The 18,763-nt window shown below is 47.1% G+C and overlaps 1 protein-coding gene across 1 annotated transcript in view; it reads left to right on the top strand.

Moving 5' to 3' along the window:
• plcb4b (phospholipase C, beta 4b) overlaps nucleotides 1-18,763 on the top strand; it is a 190,191-nt gene that overhangs the window by 162,387 nt on the left and 9,041 nt on the right. Inside the window, exons 12-19 of the mRNA XM_084314221.1 lie at nucleotides 452-656; nucleotides 2,590-2,678; nucleotides 7,938-8,091; nucleotides 8,205-8,257; nucleotides 10,718-10,783; nucleotides 11,379-11,494; nucleotides 12,101-12,176; nucleotides 18,149-18,324. Of these exons, the coding sequence (XP_084170347.1) occupies nucleotides 452-656; nucleotides 2,590-2,678; nucleotides 7,938-8,091; nucleotides 8,205-8,257; nucleotides 10,718-10,783; nucleotides 11,379-11,494; nucleotides 12,101-12,176; nucleotides 18,149-18,324 (935 nt within the window). The remainder of the gene's footprint in view (nucleotides 1-451; nucleotides 657-2,589; nucleotides 2,679-7,937; nucleotides 8,092-8,204; nucleotides 8,258-10,717; nucleotides 10,784-11,378; nucleotides 11,495-12,100; nucleotides 12,177-18,148; nucleotides 18,325-18,763) is intronic.

Below are 18,763 nucleotides of genomic sequence, written 5' to 3'. Positions count from 1 at the left end.
GCTCCCTCTCAGCCACTGCATTCTGGCTCCAGCTTAAAAAGGTTTATAGATAAAGCACTACAGTATCTGTGATGCCGATACAGCAAGCCATCTGACTGTAGCAGTTGTAGAGTTATTATGTTATTACACTGTTATTATGAACCTATTTTAACAGCAGGGGGTGCCGTAGTTATCTACTCATAATCCCAGTGGGGATTAACAACCCAATCCTAACTCTGACTCTCTCTTTCCCTCTCTTCTTCCTTCTATCTCTCTCTGTTCCTCTCCCCCTTCTCTTCTTCTCCCCCCCTTCCATCCTATTTCCCTCCCTCCCTCCCTCCCTCTCCACTCTCCCTCCCTCCCTCCCTCCCTCCCATCCCTCCCTCCCTCCCTCCCTCCCTCCCTCCCTCCCTCCCATCCCTCCCTCCCTCCCTCCCTCCCTCCCATCCCTCCCTCCCTCCCTCCCTCCCAGGTAATCTTGCCGGACTTGGCGGTGTTGCGCATCGCTGTGTATGATGACAACAACAAGCTGATTGGCCAGCGCATCCTGCCTCTGGACGGCCTGCAGGCGGGCTACAGACACATCTCCCTGAGGAACGAGGGCAACAAGCCTCTGTCTCTGCCCACTGTCTTCTGCCAGATCATCCTCAAGACATACGTCCCCGACGGCTTCGGAGGTGAGGGGAGAGGGAGAGGAGTGGGGGGAGGTAAAGGTGTATGTACGCGGCATCAATGGCGATGTTGCACAACTGCGGCCCGTGCGACTGTACGGTCTGGGTCTGAGCGCGGAGCCGCGCACCTCCAAGATGCGGATTTGGGGGGGGGGGGGGGGGGGGGATAATTATGAAATGACGTGACGTTGAGACCGCGGCACAGAAGAAGCATGAAACACAATGTAGGGAGGAGGGAGGAAGAGGGGTGGAATGGAGAGAGAGGGGTGGGATGGAGAGAGAGGGGTGGGATGGAGAGAGAGGGCACGGGGGACATTGACATGCATGTGCAGAGCAGAGGTGTAGACGTGTTAAGCTGGGACCATGGGGAACTATAGATTGACTGGCCTGTCGGTCCGTCCATCCCAAAACTGTCAAACTGGACCTTCACGCAGAGAGACACACCACACATTGTCCCGTAAACCTGACCTCCATTCATTAATATTTAGGATACTTTTTCTTTTCTTACAATTTCAACATTGCCCATTGTAACTGCCATTGGTAAAGGGGAGGAGCCTATCCAGCCCTATTCCTTACTGACCAATGACGTTGCTGATCGGTGGAGTCCTTTCTCAGTGCAGTCCATGCTGTTCCTCATACTAGCTCCAGTTAGGTAGCCACAGACTAATGTAAAGTCAACCAAAAATCATAACTATCCCTTTAATGGTCAGGTCAGGGAGATACTGCAATAGAGTGTGTGTGTGTGTGTGTGTGTGTGTGTGTGTGTGTGTGTGTGTGTGTGTGTGTGTGTGTGTGTGTGTGTGTGTGTGTGTGTGTGTGTGTGTGTGTGTGTGTGTGTGTGTGTGTGTGTGTGTGTGTGTGTGTGTGTGTGTGTGTGTGTGTGTGTGTGTGTGTGTGTGTGTGTGTGTGTGTGTGTGTGTGTGTGTGTGTGTGTGTGTGTGTTGAATCAGATCCACATGAGGTGTTATTATCCATCCTCAGCTGCCCCTTTGTCCTTCTCGATCACATACACTGGCACACATGCACACATACACCCACACACACACATACACACACACACACACACACATACACACACACACACACACACACACACACACACACACATACACACACACACACACACACACACACACACACACACTCACACACACACACACACACACACACACACACACACACACACACACAGTCTATGACCGTGTTCAATGTATTCATAGTAGATAGTGAAGTGGCTGCTGTAGCCCCACAGGAGAGAAGCGAGGGAAGAAATGAAAAAAACACATCTCTCTATCTCTCTCTCATCATTCTCTCTCTGTCTTTCTATCTCTTTCTCTCTTTCTCGCTCTCTCTCACCCAGTGTTTCTCTGCCTTGAGCTGGTGTTAATGTTCAGACTAATGGCACGGAGCGAATGATGATGCTAGGTGGTAGACACTGAGAAGACAGAATAAGTAATAGAAGTGAGAGGGCCGTTTGGCTGGTCATTAAACAAAGCCAAGGGGCATGGCCTACAAAGCCATTAGCACAACTATTAGCCCATGCGCTACCCTACATGACCAGAGGGGGATTACATGACGCAGTTAGCCAGATCTGGCTAATTAACTAATCCTGCTTTGTAATGCACCACCCAGTACTATACGTGTCATAGCTACCCCCCCCCCCCCCTTTCATTTTATTTAATAAAAGATCACCAATTATAAACCCTCTACCAAGACAGAGAACTATAGTGTCTCAATCAAAACCAGAAACACTTTATTTGCCAAATACTAACAATGTACATGATTTCATATCAACGGACAAATTTCACAGGATAAACGTTTGTGTGTGTTTCAGCCGTCGTGGATGATGCTCGGTTGTTGTATTGATAAACGGTTGTGTGTGTTTCAGCCATCGTGGATGCTCGGTTGTTGTATTGATAAACGGTTGTGTGTGTTTCAGCCATTGTGGATGCTCTGTCGGACCCCAAGAAGTTCCTGACCATAGCAGAGAAGAGAGCAGACCAAATGAAGGCCCTGGGAATTGACACGGTACACGCACACACAGACACACACAGACACACACAGACATAGGGCCGTTGTATGTTTTCCCAAGGCCTGGGAATAAATGTGTCGCCTCTAGGGGTGTAACCATGCGACCTCACAACGATTCGATTCGATTGCGATTATTCAGGCAACGATTCAATGCATCATGAAATCTCTTCATTTGACCACGATTCGATTCGATTTGATACATTTTCGATAAATTTCCGATTATTTTCTATCAGTTAATTCCCCAAAAAACTTTGAATACACAAATGTGGCTGGGGGAACTGATTCACTCAGCATTAATGGACTATAGGTCAATAAAAACAATACCCACAAAAAAAAACATTAAAAAAAATATAATAATAATAGTTTTTTATTTCGATTAATTTCGATTATCATCGATTCTAACATATTCAAATCGATGCATCGATTCTAACACATTATAATCAATGCATTTCGATTAATCGATGCATCGTTACACCCCTAGTCGCCTCTAATAGCATGCGAGAGGGAGCCCTATATCTGTTTTCTGCTGTCTGTCATATGGGGCCATAGATCAAGTTAAGTTCCATAGATCAGTGCCAATAATCACGATTTAGCACAACCTCAAGTATGTTAATGATGTGAAGCCTGCAAAGCTAGTTCAGGCAGGCAACCAGAGTGGTGCTGCTCTCAAGTGGTCATGTGTCAGCTAGCCTATCACATCAGTCTCCACATACAACATCATCTAATAGGCTGCCTTATTTAAACTGCTGCTTCCTGCTGCTGCTACTTGCTACTAGGGATGGGTACCTTTCACATTTGAACCGATACCGGTACCGGTACCTGTGAATCGATACCGGTACCCAACGGTACCTTTTTTCGGTACTTTAGTCTCAAGAAATTTTATTTACCTACCTCAGTCGTAAAAAAAAATCCAAACTTCAAATAACTACAATTTCGACAGTTTTCGGCTTGTCATTGCTCCGACTGCTTTGTTGTTGAATCAAGTCAAATCCTAGGTAAGCGTATATTGTGCGTGTGAACGTTGACATGAAAAGAAAAAAGTTAAAAAAAAAGTTAAAAAAAAAAAGTTAAAAAAATCGGTATCTCACTTGATTCGATACTCGGTAGTACCGACGTGTTTTGGTTCGGTACCTCAAAAGTACCGAATTCGGTACCCATCCCTACTTGCTACCTGCTGCTCCATGTTGCTGCTACCTGCCCTCCTGCTCCATGTTGCTGCTACCTGCCCTCCTGCTCCATGTTGCTGCTACCTGCCCTCCTGCTCCATGTTGCTGCTACCTGCCCTCCTGCTCCATGTTGCTGCTACCTGCCCTCCTGCTCCATGTTGCTGCTACCTGCCCTCCTGCTCCATGTTGCTGCTACCTGCCCTCCTGCTTGCTGCTACCTGCCCTCCTGCTCCATGTTGCTGCTACCTGCCCTCCTGCTCCATGTTGCTGCTACCTGCCCTCCTGCTTAATGTTGCTGCTACCTGCCCTCCTGCTCCATGTTGCTGCTACCTGCCCTCCTGCTCCATGTTGCTGCTACCTGCCCTCCTGCTCCATGTTGCTGCTACCTGCCCTCCTGCTCCATGTTGCTGCTACCTGCCCTCCTGCTCCATGTTGCTGCTACCTGCCCTCCTGCTCCATGTTGCTGCTACCTGCCCTCCTGCTCCATGTTGCTGCTACCTGCCCTCCTGCTCCATGTTGCTGCTACCTGCCCTCCTGCTTAATGTTGTTGCTACATGACCTTCTGCTTAACACATTGGGGACGAAGCACGTATTTATACGTGTTTCGAATCCATGCGTTGTGGACAGAATCACGTATAAATACGTGGCAAGTTGTTATTGCTTTTATTCCATTTTAATAACCTGTTCAAGGTCGCCGACCGGCACTGCAGATCTACCCTAGTCTGTGAATTCGAGAAGGTGCAATACCGGCCAGATCCTCTTAGTGGCGCTATCGCGATAATAGAGTGTTCCCTGTGGCAGAAGTTGTCTTTTTTCTTTTTGGATCTCTAATGTAGTTTTCTACTCATCTGAAGCGATAGCTATTGTCTGTTGCACGGGATACGTTTCGGATCGCAGATTTCACCATGCAATAAGGGGATTTATCATCAGCCAATGGACAACTCAGTGGTCGCGAAAGTGTTAATGTTGCTGCTACCTGCCCTTCTGCTTCATGCTGCTGCTGTTTCTCTGTGTCTCTGTTTCTCCAGAAGGACGTGGCTTTACATGGTTCCCCTAGAGGGGGGTTCGTTATTGATCACTGCCTGCATGTTTGTCTGGCGTTGAATGATGCTCAGCAGAGAGGGCTTTAGAAGCAGAGCCTTGACACCAAAATAAAATGTGTTTTTATTCACATTCAATTATTTGTATTCCAATACATGAGTTGCCTGACTGAATTGTGTTTATTCATTTGTATAATTGCTTCAAACATTAAGCAAAAAACAGAACACAGCAACATCATTTGGATTTTGGTCCTCTGCCAAGAAAGAAACATTTGCTGTTGCTAAGCAATAAACATCCACGTTTGCTTCCTTCCAACATCCATCCAATCTTGCGAGTGACAGTTCATTCTGGCTTGTAGAAATAGTGAATATTACCACTCAGTGTGCAATTACTGAAAACACTTATCAATGGGCGCAGCTGTGGAGAGTGTGTGTGTGATGCTGGAGTGGACCATCTCACTCTGTGTCTAACAGAATGATTTAACAGAGCAGAGGACGTGAAGTGGTTACATGCCTCAGGTGACTGCAATGTAGTGAATTAATTGTATGTGAACGAGATGGAGCGATACAGCTGAAGTTGTAACGTACAAGCCTCTATTGCTGTCACTCACAGAAAGCCTGCCGTCCAATCACAACGCATGGTCACATGTTACACTGTATTAGGGCTGACCTCGACTAGTCGAATAGTCGACTAATCGATCAAAAGGAGCTGTAGTCGACTACCAACCTCTTAGTCGAATGCAAAACAAAACAAAAAGATATATTTTTTTTATATCTACTTTTTTTGTATCATTCTTTCCAAAAGCAAAGAGGACTAGAAGCATGGCTAACGCTAATGGCATGCATACCAGCAAGGCTAACTGCCTAAGAAAACGGGCACAGAGGCACTGAAAGAGGATTTCACCCATCTAATGAACACACTAGACAACTGATAGAATTAACCATCAACCTACTGTCATACCCTTTTGTAAGGTGATAGAATTAATGATAATATCTTATATTTAAAGGCACCCTCGCTGAGTCTGTGTGTCTGCCTTCTCCTCTTTCCTGCATTTGGTGGTTCCGTCCCTCTCACACACAAGCATACACACACACACACACACACATACACATAGGACAGATACACACACGCACACACACACACACACACACACACATACACATAGGACAGATACACACACACACACAGCTCACACACACATACACAAACATAGATTTATGTCTACATTTGAATTAGGCTTGGGCGGTATGACGGTATTACGGTATACCAGGGTATTTAGAAATCCCGACGGTATTGAAAATCAATACAGTCAAAACGGAGTTTTGTTGTAGTGCACACACGCGCCAGCAGAGGGCGAGACCAGTCCTCACTAGTGGAGCGAGCCACGCAGAGCTGGTTGTCTACACACAGGAGTAGGGGAAACCCCGCTTCAGTGGTGTTTCATTCAAATTAAATGAGACACGCTTACCGTTGCTGGTGCTGCTGGCTAACTGGCTATTCTGAGAGCTAACTGTTGTGTATGATCACAACGGTGTTCACGCTTTACGGTAATGTTGCGACAGTGCTGTGAAAATACCGTAAAGCGCTGTGGTAACGAGAGTGTGTGTTGTTGTTGTGTGTAGGATGCTGCGGGCGAACTGCTACCATTCTGAGAGCTAACGTTAGTACTAGGATGCTGCGGGCGAACTGCTACCATTCTGAGATCTAACATTAGCAATATGATGCTGCGGGCGAACTGCTACCATTCTGAGAGCTAACGTTAGCAGTAGGATGCTGCGGGCGAACTGCTACCATTCTGAGAGCTAACGTTAGCACTAGGATGCTGCGGGCGAACTGCTACCATTCTGAGAGCTAACGTTAGCACTAGGATGCTGCGGGGGCGAACTGGCCATCTCCGTGATTTGTTTACTTGGTAACACGGGTTGCCCCCCCCCCCCCCCCCCCCCCCGCTGATGAAAATGAAAGTCATACCGTCATATACCGTATACCGGGGTATTAGGTAATCAAAAAGTCATACCGTCGTATACCGGGGTATTAGGTAATCAAGGTATGACGGTATGAAAAAAATTATACCGCCCAAGCCTAATTTGAATTGCTTCGAACTCTCGATGACCTGGCTTCAATTGTCACGAAAGGCACGGACTTGTAGATTAATGACTAAAGTAAGGACATGGACTTATGAACTGTCTAGCCTCGCACACACTCACTCAAACACATACACACTCATATACACACAACCGCCCGAGAGCGGGGGACCCCAGGGGCCCATTATCTTTGGCCCCCACCTCTACGGAGAAACACGTGCTGAGATCCCCCCTCCTACCTCTCCCCTTCCCGCCTTTTCTTCCTTTGTCCTCGACGATGACGGTGACAGCTATCAATCATCAAACCAGGAAGAGGTGTGTCAAACGACCAATGTATAAATGATGTGACTGTGTATTATCGGGACTTCTTCGCAACTGTGCTCTCCCTGTGTGGAGGTACATGCCTGGGGTCCAGATTATGATCTAGTCTTATTGTGCTGTGAGAGTTCAGTAAACTGCAGACTGCCATCTGACTCTTGTCTCATCTCTGCTCACCTCTTCGACAGTCAACTAAAAGAACCCAGTGCTAATTTACATTATAAGGGAAGGCCCGGGCGAATTTCCCTTTACAACTATCAAGATGTATCCACCAATTGCATGCTTTTGCAGAGGACAAGAAGCCTTCAGTCGACTCCTTCAGACATTAAGCACCCCCCACAGCCCAAATGGAATGATAAAAAAATATAAATTTATATTTATATATATTTTTTAGTTTATTTTGCTTTTGGGGGGGGGGGGGGGGGGACGACGACATTTGGCCAATCAAAGTCGACTACGGTATACAAATCCTTAGTCGGGGACAGGCCTACACTGTATACATTACTTTATACAAGTAACTGTCCATCATTGGGCATTTGTTATGAGGCCTCTTTGGGCCCCCTTTGAGTTCAGGGCCTGGTACAGAACAAGGCAGGAGGACAATTCAGCTGAAACCGCTGTTCTTCTCCACTCCTCTCCCGGTTTAGAACGACATAGCAGATGTTCCCAGCGGAAGCTCCAAGAATGACAAGAAAGGGAAGGGCAGAGACACAGTGAAGACCAGCGTGACGCCACAGGCCAGCTCTGAGATGGCACAGAGCTCCAACGCCGCCCAGAACAACAACGCAGAGACCAGGAAGGGTACACACGCCACACACACACACACACACTATACACACACACACGACACACGAAAACATCTCATTTCTTTTCTTTTTTTAATCAACACAATTCTTGTTTCTCTCTATCTCCAGATACATCTGCACTGCTGCCTAATGTTAGCATCGATGACTTGAAACAAATGAAGGTTTGTGTCCTCGTCCCTGACCGTTACAAGTCTAACTGAAATCAAAGCAGCTTAGTCAAAAGTCAAGTGTTTGTTTTAGAATGGTTGGTGTATTTGATGTGGTTCTGCAGGTGTGGCACTCTGAATTTTGTGTTATCTTATTTGTAGATAGCCAAAAACACCTCTCCCACAGTTTTAGGTTTTCCGTATCCGCTTCCATTAATTTGTGCTAAAGCTAGGCGCATTCTCACTAAGTTGAAAAGTGAGTGGAGCACATCATATTTGAGTGAACATTAATTCATTAATACTTTTTTAAAGAAATAATACATCCACAGAACTTTTAGAAAGGTGCAAAATAAAAGTATTGCTTTTCCCCCAAAGAAATGATTGATTAATGAATTTATAATTAAAAAAATGTGGCGTGTCCAAAATTTATGTTGTTTACTTCCCATTTCCCCACATGGAATGCACCTGGTTTGATAAATGACCTGCTCGTGCTCTTCCCTGCACAGGCAAATTCAACTTGTTTTTCTAAAAGCAAAAGTACAGTAGCAATCTCAAACCACGCCCTCTTTTCTTGATCCTCCAATCATAACCGAGGAAAGCAACAGTTGTGATTGCAGGATCAAGAAAAGAGGGCGGGGCTTGAGATAGGTCAATTGAACTACTAGAGACAGTAACAGACTCAGGCTACGTTTAGACGAGCGTTTTGGGATGGAAGTCTGAACAGAAACCGCAAAAGTCGTCTTGCGGTTTCACTTTTAATTTTGCGTTTAGACAAGCGTTTTGGGGTGGAATTCTCCGTGCAGACGAGGCTGTAACAACTCGAGACAACGGAGGCCCGCTGTCACACGATTGGCGCATATGTCACATGACGTGCTGTGAAGACCCGCCCTACTCTGCCTCTGATTCGCAGAGTGTGGGTGGGGAATGTGATTGGACCAAAGCAGAGTCACTCACAGACAGTCCAGTCATAATAGTTGTGATAGCCGCGGGACAGATTCTTGTGTATTTAAAAGTACTGCCAATGTAGCCTTCAGGTGATCGCCATGGATAGAATCAGACATGCTTTGTTTACGCTTCTAGGCTACTGGCGCATGCCTGTGATGTAAGCAGTAGGCGCGACGAGAGCCTTGACGACCCTTTCGTCATCGTTTTATGCGGTTTGACATTTTAGACGAGAGCGCAAAGGTTTACCGTTTCTAGGAATTCCACCCTGGAAGGTGGTCTCACTTTTTTACGGTTTCACCCCGTAAAAACGTTGTTTCCGTATAAACGAAAGGCACATCTGAAAAAATATTTTTGCGGATTCACCTGCTAGCGTTTCCGTCTAAACGGGGCCTTAAAAGCAATAACATCACTTGAGGGTGGAGCTTAAATCAAGTCCTCCTCTCTAATATAAACTGGTCCAACTGCTGCTGTGGGCCCTGGCCCACGATACATGTTCATAATATCACACACATCCAATATGGCCACCAGTGATGTCATCAGGGATATTGAATCCTTGTGTTGTGTTAATTACAGCACCATGAAATGATGTAGATGAATATGTGCAATACCTTGTCTTATAGCAGTGGTGGTCACCAACCTTTTTAAGCCCAAGATCACTTTTTTTTGGTGAAGGCAAGATCTACCTATTGAAGTGTTGAGAGAAAAAGACAGCCAAGATTGTACTTTAAACTAAATGACTTGTATTTGCCTGTATTCTAATTACATGCAATGCTTTGGTCCAACATTAAAACGTCAAAGTAGAACTGTAATATGTACTTTCTCAGTCAGTGCTAAGTGCAGTCATCTTATGCAGCATCACTTTTCACATCAAAACAAAAGTAGAACTGTAATGTAGACTTTCGCATATTATTAACATTGACAAATATATTTAATTCGCATTTTATAATGTAGAACTGTAATGTGTACTTTCTCAGTCAGTGCTAAGTGCAGTCAGTGCTAAGTGCAGCATCACTTTTCACATCAAAACAAAAGTAGAACTGTAATGTGGACTCTCAGGGAAAGATAAAAAAAAAAATAAAAATAAATATTTTTTTTCTTCAGGGAAAGTCTCAAAGATCGACCAGTCGATCGCGATCGACGGGTTGGTGACCACTGTCTTATAGGGACTGGTACCTTATAATTTCATTAACACAACACAAGGATTCAATGTCCCCAATAACATCACTGGGGGCCACATTCAAGCTCATTTACTCTCAATAACTGTCAAACTAAATTAAAAACAATAAAGTGCAAAATAAATCAGCATTGTTTTTTGTGAAGTGCCCCTTTAAGACATTGCTACTGTCAGGGAAAATAATTTGTATATATTTTGGTAATTTTCATGTTGTCATTGAACGTTGACTTGGTTCTCCGTGCTATGAGCCAGTTGTGAGCTTGTTTTTCTTGTGTCCTTCTGGAGATACAAGGTGTCCATCCCCCCAGCACAGCAGTGTGTGTCTCTCTCTGTAATGAGGTTTCTCTCCCCTGCAGACCTACCTTAAACTGATTAAGAAACAACAGAAGGAGCTGAACACTTTGAAGAAGAAACACTTAAAGGTGGGTTGATTGTTTTAGACAGACCTGCTGCTGCCACATAGAGAGAGAGACTGCTGTGGATCAATTAGGTCGAGATGTTCATTGATCCTCAGAGAGGGAGGGAGGGAGGGGGCAACGATTTGCCCTTTCATCTTCCACTGACTGTCACTTTGTCGGTTTAGCCATTTACTCATGGGCGCACATGCAATACAAACACACACACAGACACCTTTTATTCATTATAAATACACCCTAACACCACTGATCTATATTGTGCTAAAACACACACACATACATACACTTGGTAGATGACAAGAAATGTGACTTACTAAAGTGACCTTCCATCAATCAACCTCACCTCTCCATAGACCAAAGTGGTCGCTGTCCTACATAGACAGTTGTTTGTTGTTTTTATTTGCATATCGAGGGTGTCATATCACCTAATGTTCAACTCTACCATGGTCTGTAAGAGTCATCATCCAGACGCGTATTGACTGACGGTTTACGTGAGAACATTGTGTCATGCGACAGTTACTAAGTATTATGTCATATAAGTGCAACAACGCCTCGTCTCCATTCAGTATCACGAATGTATGTTCTTTTCTCTTCTCCACAGGATCAAAACGTCATGCAGAAGGTCCACTGCTCCCAGACAGAGAAGTTGGTGTCTCTGCACGACAAGGAGAAGAGTGCGCTGGAGAAGCTGCTGGACAAGGCCATCAAGAAACGAGGGTAAAGGAGACGGCCGGGGGAACTAAAGGACTGCATTGCTGATTCTCTGTGCGTGTCATAGTATAATATACACGATTATGCTTGTCGGCACTCAGGCGACATCCTGAATCCTACGCCTCATACTGTACGTACTGTTTTCCTGCTCTCAAATCGCCTCAAGAAGAGAAAGATAACGATGTAGTCTTTGGTGGATATGGTTGGAAATCTGCAAAGTGAACCTCTTGTGTTCCTGAGGTATTCAACTAGACCAGCGGTTCTCAAACTACGGGTCGCGACCCAAAGTGGGGTCGCGGGTAGGTGACAGCGCATTGGCAAAAAAAAAAGAAAAAATCAATAATTAATTTTATAATATCTTTTTTGGCAACATATTTTGGCTAAATATGCCTCGTTTTATAAATGTGTATTGATAACATAGTGCTGTAATAAAGTTTTCTAATAAATATGCATGATCAAGTTCAACAACGTGTGCTTTTATTTTGATATTCTTTAATTCCACGTTGAAATTACGCAATACATTAAGTGTGGGGTAGCAAATTCCTAAATAAAATGGAGTCATGGTATAAAATAAAATAAAAAAAACTGATCAAAGTCCCTGTGTCCCTCCAGGGAAAACAACTGTCAGGACCTGAAGAAGGAGACAGAAGATAAGATCCAGACACTAGCTACGGACCACAAAGCTAAGGTAAGACCAGGGCTGGGAGGTAAACAAACGTTAGGTTATGACTATAACCAAGTTCTGTTAGTTAGGGGCGATGCTTGGCTTCGCCTTCTGCACTATCTCGCGTACGTGCACGCGTACTGAATAAACCACAAATGTACCTCTAATACCAGTATTAGTCTGACCACACCCCTCATCAGCTTACCTTCATAAGCAGGTGTGTGGTCACCTGCTCTCCTCCTTCCCAAGCTTTCACCACAAGGTGAGGTCAAGGGCTGCAGCGGCCGTCCGAAGCCAAGCATCGCCCCTAACTAACAGAACTTGGTTATAGTCATAACCTAACGTTCTGTATCGTTAGTGGCTTAGCTTGGCTTCGCCTTCTGCACAAGGGAGGCCAAGCGGAGCCACTTGGCTGACAAATACACCCCGCTGACAGCCCCCCAAAACCATCAGAACAGGGAGGGCCGAGCCCCCCCGACCCCCCCTAATGGAGGGTATCCCCCCTATTAGAGGCTTCACGGGAAGGCGACGGACCCGACCGTGCGAAGAGCTCTCAAGCAACTTAACGCACAGGGTGAGCAGACCGTGGCTTGACCCACGACTACACACACGCACAACCCGCATGCCACCCGGGAACGAACGGAGGAACAACCTCGTTACTGCCCCCAGAATCACGGGGTCAAGGGCAAACCCAACCCCGTGGCAAGGCCGTAGCAGCGGAGCACGAAGGAAGACCCAGACCCACCAAAAGGACTGGACTCCCTGGAATGGGGGCCCGGAGAAGTCCATGATGCCAGCATCAAGACCCCACCAGGTGGGCACGTAGTGCCCCGCCCCCCACATCGCCAGCGTATTCGGACAAAGGCCCCTCAGTTACTGCACCTGGTATTCCCAGGCGGAACCAACCAGGCCAGTAAGCCGAGCGGGCCCCGTCCCCCCAATAGTACACCGCCTGGCACACTGACCCTGCAGAATAGGCAGTCAGCATGGCCGTAAGCACACAAAAAAGGTTAACCAACGGAAGCAGGCAGCGCACCGGGGAAAAACCAGGCAACAGGCTGTTAACCCTAGCCTGGAGACTGCGGACGAGACAGGCGCCAGAGGGGACAGCTGAACACAGCCGCCCCGGCGGAAGGAGCGTAAGCTGGCGGTGTTGCATGACCAAGCCTCCATTTAACAACCCCCACCCAGAGGGGTCGAGGCAGAGAAGGCTGACACGATTGGCAGACGTCATGAACGTGCAGGGGCACCCTCAACCGGTGAACCCGGGAGTTGACACTGCTCCAACACACCAGGGAATCAACCACCTCGGTGTTACCCAATACGGTGGTTGTTCCTATAACCCCTCAAGAAAAAACTCCAAAACACACCTGCGGGTATACACCGGCTATACCGCAGTACAAGTGTTTCAGTTTCCAAAAAGGGTTAACCCAGGCCTACGGGTCGCAAACATCACTTCGGACCGGGCCTGGCGGTACGGGAAGCACAGGGTCACCAGAGGAGGTCAAAAAACCACCCCCACAGGCCCCTCTTCGCCATGCGTGAGAGAGGAGCGAAAAACAATGGAGAACCAGCCCCTAAGCACACCGTTCCTGGTATTCCCCGGCGGTCTCCCAACCAAGTACTAACCAGGACCAACCTGTGTAGCGGCCGAGATCCGACGAGATCGAGCGCGTACAGAATGGCATGGCTGTAAGCCATGACGACAGTGCTGAGTAAAAACATACCCAACCAGGGTCTCCATAGCGCTTAACCCCGTGACACCCAGACCGACCTGGCATTTTTCCCCCTGAAAAAAGCCCAAGTCCCTCAGGGTACCAGAACAGCAGATCTGCATCCCCGGCGGACAACGGGTTCAACTGATCTGGACCAGCGTGACCAGAACCAGTCCCGTGCCCTAACCACACCGACATGCCCCAGGAAAAGGGCAGATATGCGTGTTGATCTTAACATGAAAAGAAGGCGCCACCCAGACGTCGGGACGAACCGCGCCTGGTGGCCCACCCCAAGGGCGTGAGACCCCACTACATATGTTCAGATCCATCCCGTCATCATCCCCCAGACATGAACGAGGATCCGTCGACAACCCACCCAGGTCATGGGATGTGGTCGCCGGAAGAGGAAAAACCCCCATCTCAGTTGCTTTATAAAAACGCTGTTTCAACCACAAGCAACTAAGGCGTGCCAGTCAATCGCCTGTTTACAGCGAGCTAGCACTATACGTGCGTCGGGACACACCCCCATCAATGAACAGGCTATTTAGACCTGCCATTGAATCCCCAAGGCGCCCAGGGGAACGACAAGAGGGGTGTGACACTCCCTAACTCCAACACTTCTGGGATAGAAAGAAGGAAGCATCAACAGTATGTATCCCAGTCTACACAGCCGGGGTAAAAAATGTTCACATTTTTACATCCCACCACCCTCCCATAGGAAAGAGACGGGGATCCCCAGAGAGACTTCCCACGCGAGCTGTACAGATTGAAAAGAATATATTGCACCTTGAGCCATGTAAAAAACTGGTTTTAGGGCCTCCGGGGAAGAGGCACCGAACCCATACACACTCAATAAACGAATTGAATCGAATATACATACAATAGAAAAGGACCCTTCTAGAGGGTCCACTCACTTTGACAATCTGAGGAGGAAGGCTCTGTACTCTGATGGAGGCTTCCTCACATGGATCACATGGAAGAAGGAGTCCGAACTCACAGAAGGCCTGAGTAGGCGCTTGGTGAGGAGGAGCCCTGACCACCCCCCCTGAAAACAGATCCATCACATGGACCTGAACAGCACACGGAAGTCCTACCAACAGAGACGCGCACGGTGACGTACTCTATGGCGGGGGAATTCCTGCGGTGCACACGCCCAATATACCAGGCCGTGGGACCAGGAACTCCCTCCCCCCCCCCCCCCCCCCCCCCCCGTAACGTGCCGAACCGCCACGTGACGGGAACCTTGAAGGACAGGGGGTGTACCCCTGACCGACAGACAATGGGGAGAGGAAAGGTTACCAGTTCACCCCTTTACGACCCCACACCCATGATACGACGTAACGACAAAAAGAGAATATGACACAGTCATAGTCAGCTCTATGAAGCGTTTCACAGCTCCACACAGCGCACGAGCTAACCTGCTATCTGATTTTTACTAAGGAAAAACACAGAATAGAGAGGGCTCTAAGAACCCCGGTCCAACATACACATGTGCTTCTGTGGCCAGTACAACCCAGTTGTAGGTCACATGACACACACAACCCATCATCATCACAATGAGAGAATACATCATTCTTGATTAGTATCGACCACAGGCCTTGCTAAACACACATGACAGCAACCAAACCAATTTCCCTTTAGGAAATAAGTTTCTCCAGCAGATTTAGCACAACCTCAGCAATCAAGCTGAGAGTTACATCGTATCCCTACCACACAAAAGACACAATTAATGCACAACATGTCTGATAGGAGGTGATAAAGTCCCCAGGGAACCGGGGGGGGAAAAACACAATCCTCCTATTTTACCCTCAATACGGCCAGTTAAAACAGGAAAACCTGTTAATGTGTGAACTCACTGTCCATTGTCATTACAGTCTGAGAAAGAACATTCTTTTACTCACTCGTCACCAAGCATAGCTTCATAGGTTAGTTGCCTTAGTAGTGAGTACACGGTACACATAAACACCATGATGTTTCTCACACAACAACCAGATCAATACATCACGACCTGCACGGAGAAGCTACTGCCAGTGACAAAAACAGCTCACACACAACCCGCAACGTATCTCAAATGCATTGCAACAACACACGTTTTGGGAAAAAACACCGTCATTCACAATACATTTAGCAAGGTAAAACCAGAAGACGTGTTATGAGGGTCTGGCCAACCCCGTACCTGCCCGGAACGCAGATCAGCGAAGTGCAGTCACAAGCGTCCCGTGTTGTTCGATCCGGGCAGCGTCGCCGCTCCACCAGTCGCTACAGTCCTCTTTGTTGACGCAATCCCCGTCTAGGCTCGGGCAGGGTTGACGAACATCCCCTGTCAAGGATGACGTCGTGGTCAAGAGTGTAAAACATGTTAAAAATCAAAGCACGTTCAACAGAATAGCATCAAGCTAACGGCTGCTCCAGCCGTTCGGGTGCTATCGCTTCCGCTCGCGAGACGCCGATCTACGACGCACGCGATCAGGAGCGAGCTCCCGGCGGCGCGCGAGAAGCCAAGCTCCCCGCGCCAGGCCACCGACCGGCTAACCGTAAGCTATGAACATGTAAACAATGACATAACACTCACCCAGACAGGCCGCCGTTCTGAACCCTCCTCACTTTTTAAGAGAAAAGAGAAAACAAGACGTCAACACCGCTTCACAACGGTGACAATAACACGTCCGGCGGAATCAGCACAGTACCAACTGGCCTGTATAGCTGACTTTGAACATGAATCTGCCGCTATCGCACATTACATGCACATATCCCCTCGTGAAGGAATACTCTCATTTGGATATGAAAGATGGGGTCTTAACACGGTGACAGAGAGAATCCACTCGTCCAGAACACACAGGGATCACCAGTGTCAATGGTCGCGGCCCACTAGTTAAAACTATAATGGTCGCCAGACCAAGGCCTTCTGTCGCCTAGACGGCTAAACAAAGGACCCTAGCCTGGGGCCGGTTTCCATAAACTTTGTCTAGTAGCCCCCATAGCACTAACAGACAAGTGGAGCCCGCCAGCAAACACTACTCACCCAACCTGGAACGCACCGCTCCTCACAACAGCGGCATGTCCGACAGTTCAGCTGTGGCCTGACAGGTTTCACCCCAACAAACACAGCAAGGAACTGCAGTTGAGAAGCATGCAGCGGCGTGCTCCCAATACGAAAACCGGTGGAGGGTTTGTAGAATGATCATCATCTTCTAGACACTCCAGTACGAAGACAATATCGCCGTATTTTCTCGAAAATAGTGAGAGAGAAAATAAAGATATGATGTCAACGTATCCTTGTTTCCCAAGCTGTTCCTAATCCAATTTCTTCCATCATGGTGTCAAGTGTGGGGATCTACCGAGGCACCTCTTCCTTGTGGTGAAAGCGAGAAGGAGGAGAGCAGGTGACCACACACCTGCTTATGAAGGTAAGCTGATGAGGGGTGTGGTCAGACTAATACTGGTATTAGAGGTACATTTGTGGTTTATTCAGTACGCGTGCACGTACGCGAGATAGTGCAGAAGGCGAAGCCAAGCTAAGCCACTAACGATACAGAACCACCTTTATTCAAGACACTGCAGAGAGAGAGAGAGAGAGAGAGAGAGAGAGAGAGAGAGAGAGAGAGAGAGAGAGAGAGCACACATTTTACATACAGTACATACAAGTTGATGACAACGGACTCAACGCAACACCAGCGTACAGTAGCTGCACCCGGAGCTGATGTTGCTGGTGTCACACAGGAAGGTCACCACATCTGTGTCACATAAGAGTTTATAAATTATATATTATATAATTATACCTGTTATGTCTTATTCTTATTACTTGTATTATTGCACAAATGTCTTATTCTTATTACTTGTATTATTGCACAAATGTCTTATTCTTATTACTTGTATTATTGCACAAATGTCTTATTCTTATTACTTGTATTATTGCACAAATGTCTTATTCTTATTACTTGTATTATTGCACAATCGATGCGGGCATGACCACCCGCATTTCACTGTATGCTTGTATGCCGTGACAAATAAAACTCTTGACTTGATAAATACGCCAAAAATGATAAATGTATATGTCCATCTACCCCGTGTGTGTGTGTGTGTGTGTGCGTGCGTGCGTGCGAGTGTGTGCGTGTGTGCATACATATTGTCATCCCGTGTGTGTGTCTGCCTGTGTGTATGGATTTTCTACCTGTGTGTGTGTGTGTGTGTGTGTGTGTGTGTGTGTGTGTGTGTGTGTGTGTGTGTGTGTGTGTGTGTGTGTGTGTGTGTGTGTGCGTGCACGTGTGTGTGTGTGTGCAGGTGAAGGACATCACGGCGCAGCACACCAAGGAGTGGTCGGAGCTGACCGGCAGCCACAGCAGCGAGGAGCGGGCCGTGAAGGAGGGCCACGTCACGCAGCAGTGTGAGCACCTCAAGAAGCTGCTGGCCCACGTGCAGGAACAGCAGACGCTGCAGCTCAAACTCATCCACGAGCGGTGAGGAGCGGCCTGTTGACGCGGGAAAGAAGCCAACACTGCCATGTTGTTATAAGAGAGTTCACTGCTGCTGTTATTTCAGTTACACTGTGGTACAGTGAGACACCTGCTACTCATCATTTCCAAATAAAAATAGGCTATATAGCAAATACATTTATAGACCCTTTTCTTATCGCTGGGGAGCGGCTTGAGCCATATGCTTTATTTCTGGCAGCTCTTGATATTAGCAAACACTGCAACAGGAAATAGGGAGGTGTAGTGGTGACGTCATTGCCGTTTTTCGTGTTCCACCCTCTGTCCAACGCAATCTATTTCCCCATTGCCCATTTCTAAATCGCCTCGTTTAAAACAAATAAAGCATTAACATTGGCATGGTGTACCTTTCTGTGCTTATTCATCCACAATCTATAGCTCAAAATGAACATATTCGCAATTAATC

This window comes from Notolepis coatsorum, assembly GCF_963971535.1.
Source record: "Notolepis coatsorum genome assembly, chromosome: 5".
Lineage (NCBI taxonomy): Eukaryota > Metazoa > Chordata > Actinopteri > Aulopiformes > Paralepididae > Notolepis > Notolepis coatsorum.
This window is presented reverse-complemented; position numbering and strand designations above follow the sequence as displayed.